The 2,986-nt window shown below is 58.4% G+C and overlaps 1 protein-coding gene across 1 annotated transcript; it reads right to left on the bottom strand.

Moving 5' to 3' along the window:
- Positions 1-475: 475 nt before the first annotated feature.
- Positions 476-2,206, bottom strand: VDBG_06015 (FK506-binding protein; the record flags this gene model as incomplete). The annotated part of the gene is made up of 4 exons (XM_003003527.1): positions 476-681; positions 745-1,387; positions 1,448-1,900; positions 2,123-2,206. 4 exons carry the CDS (start codon positions 2,204-2,206, stop codon positions 476-478), a joined length of 1,386 nt encoding a protein of 461 aa, XP_003003573.1.
- Between the last annotated feature and the right edge of the window lie 780 nt (positions 2,207-2,986).

The raw sequence follows: 2,986 nt of genomic DNA, 5'->3' as shown, positions 1-2,986 counted from the left end.
TTCAACGCACACAACAGGCACAATGCACACAATATTAGTAAGCCAAGTATTCAAGATTCAGTTCATTGGCCACTCGAGCACACCATCTATCTACTACACGGCGAGGTAGCCTCGAGACCTAGGCAGACTTTACCCAAGGAAATCAAGCAAAAAAAAAAGCTTTTACCCCCTGACGCCGACCAATGCAATGCAGAGCCCTCGCCTCGTCATCCCCATCCGACATGGACCGCGTCATCAGATCGCGGACCGCCGCAGGTCGGAGACTCTTCAACACGGCATTGCGGTGATGAGAATATAAAGGAAAGGCCGAAAAGTGGCTGAGCAGCCGGGACAGAGCCGACCCGGTTTTGCTCGTGTGTATGTAGAATACAGCCGCCGCAAGACCCAATGCAGGCTCGTGGTTGTTTCCAGGCGGCGACGGCAACAGTGGAGCGTGGCGTCGGACAGCCCGAGCCACCATCACATTTCTCTTCCTTTACTTGATCTCAAGAAGCTTGACGTCGAACTGCAGAGTGCTGTTCGCGGGGATACCGGGGAGACCCTTGGAGCCGTAAGCCAGGTGGGCGGGGATGGTGAGGCGGCGCTCGCCACCAATGGTCATGCCGAGGATACCAATGTCCCAGCCCTTGATGACCTGGTTCTTGCCGGCCTTGAAGGAGAAAGGCTTGCCCTTCTTGTTGGCTGAAGAGAGAAAATTGTTAGCAGTCAATCTCTTGTGTGATCGAATCCCAGTGATGAGCTTACCATCGAAGACCTTGCCGTTCTCGAGCTTGCCGATGTAGCGGACACCAACATTGTCACCGTTCTTAACGGCACGGCCCTCGCCGATCTTGCGGTCGTCAATGGTGACGCCCTGGACGACCTTGACGCCGACGGCGGCCTTGCCCTTCTTCTCAGAGCCGGTGGGGCCCTGTTCGAGGTTCTTGGCGAACTGGACCTTCTTGTCGGCCTTGCTCTTAGGCTCCTCAGACTCGACGGCCTCGCCCTTGTTGTTCTTGAGCTTCTTCTGCTGCTTCTTGGAGAGCTTGGCGTCGTCCTTGGTGATGAGGTCATCGAGAGCCTCGGCCTCCTCGGCGGCGCGCTTGTTCTTGCCCTTCTTGACCTCGACGAGCTTGGGGGCCTCCTCGTCCTCACTGTCGACCTCCATGACGCGGGGGTCATCGAGACCGTCGAGCTCATCGCTCTCGTCGCTGTCCTCGCCGCCGAGGAGCTCGTCAGAGGCGAGGTCGTACATGTCCTCCTCATCCTCGTCGTCCTCATCCTCGTCATCCTCCTCCTCGTCGTCGACAACGTAGTTGCCGGTCAGGTGGACGGAGAAGTGACCGTCAACAAGGAACCAGGCCTGCTCGTTGGGACCGACGGAGATGTCGAGAGCCTGCTGGAAGTGCTGGTCGGGTTGTCAGTAGTGCGCTGGCAAAGGAGGGGCTGTGGTCGAGTCTTGACTTACGCGCTCACCGTCGAAGGTAGCCAGGACGTACTGCTCGAGCTGGTCGGGCGAGTCCTCGTCGTCGCTGTCCTCCTCATCATCCTCATCGTCCTCGTCGGAAGCCTTGCCCTTGCCCTTCTTGCCGTTGGTCTTGGACTCGGCCATATCCTCGTCCGAGTCCTCGCCCTTGAGAGCAGCGATCAGCTGGGCAGCGCCCTTCTTCTTCTTCTTGGGGTCGCTGGGGCCGCCGTTGGCCTCCTCGTCAGAGTCCTCCTCGTCGTCGGGGGAAGCAGCGAGAAGAGCCTTGAGGTACTCCTCGTCGATCTCCTCGTCATCAGAGTCCTCCTCCTCATCGTCGTCAAGGGGCATCTTCAGGAGACGGAGAACAGCGAGGGGCTTGGAGGGGATCTCCGAGTCCTCGTCTTCGGGACCCTCAGGCCTAGTGGGGTCAATGGCAGCCATGGTGATGCGGTACTGGGAGCATGTTAGTATTTGATGCGATGCGCAAGCTGGGGAGCACAGCATAGACTGCTGAAAAGGCGGCGAGCAGGCGACATGGCACAGCGCCGGGCCAAGGCCACGGTCAACCCGAACGTGCGCATGTCGGCTTTGCCGCGGTGGGCATGTGCAGAATGAACCGCCATGATGGCAGCCACAGAGCCATTTTGATGATGAGGAAAGTGATGGAGGACTTACGCCGGCGGGGAAGTTGGGACCAGCGGGGGTCAGCTTGCCGGGGCGGACCTCGAGGCCATAGATGGCGACAGGCTGGGGGGCCATCTTGTTGGTTTGATGTGAATTAAAGAGGTAATGAAGTAGGTGGTAGGAAGAGTCACGCGAAAGTGAATGCGCGCGAGGTGAAGGGGATCTTTGATGTGTGTTCGTGTGGTGGTAGGAACAGGATCCGGGAGGTGGACGGAGTTCGTTGCAAGGTGTGAAGAAACTTGCGTTGAAGATTGTCAAGAGGCAGGCAGATGGATGGATGGGCAAGGCGCGGCTTGAAGAGCTCCAGTCCAAAATTTTCCTGGACGCTTCAGGGTGTCCCAGAACTTTTTCTCTGCGGCACCCCACTACGGATGGCGCTAGCCTGATAAGCCCTCTTATCGAGCCTATGGCAACGGCGGGACGACAGCCTGCGCAAGGCAGAGGTCCAGCACAGTCTGGGGAAGGCAAACACCTGAGCGCCTGAACTCTTTTGCTTCCGTCTCCATCCATCTCGAGTCCTTGGCCAGTGCGGTGGGTTCACATGCAGGCGGCAGGCGCAGGGTACTTGATAGTGGGCCACCATACGGCAGTGGCAGAGCAGTAGCAGCAGCAGCACTGGCAGGCGCGGTGGATTGATCCACTGGCAGGACCGGAGCGGTGAGGTGCTACATGATGCCATTCTCTGTCATCAAGCATGGGCTGGTTCCAGGCCTCAGCGGCTTTGTCAACTGAATTGACTTTTCGGATCGACGGGGCGAGACAAGATTCGCAACAGCCTACCCTAGAAGGGACCCCTACACACTACTCACTACTCCTTCGTTGCCACGCCGCCGACCTGAATCACTACACCCGCGA

The sequence above is a fragment of the Verticillium alfalfae genome, genomic scaffold, assembly GCF_000150825.1.
Source record: "Verticillium alfalfae VaMs.102 supercont1.7 genomic scaffold, whole genome shotgun sequence".
In the NCBI taxonomy this organism is placed as follows: domain Eukaryota; kingdom Fungi; phylum Ascomycota; class Sordariomycetes; order Glomerellales; family Plectosphaerellaceae; genus Verticillium; species Verticillium alfalfae.
Note: the sequence above shows the minus strand (reverse complement) of the source record. Positions and strands in the feature narration are given on the sequence as shown.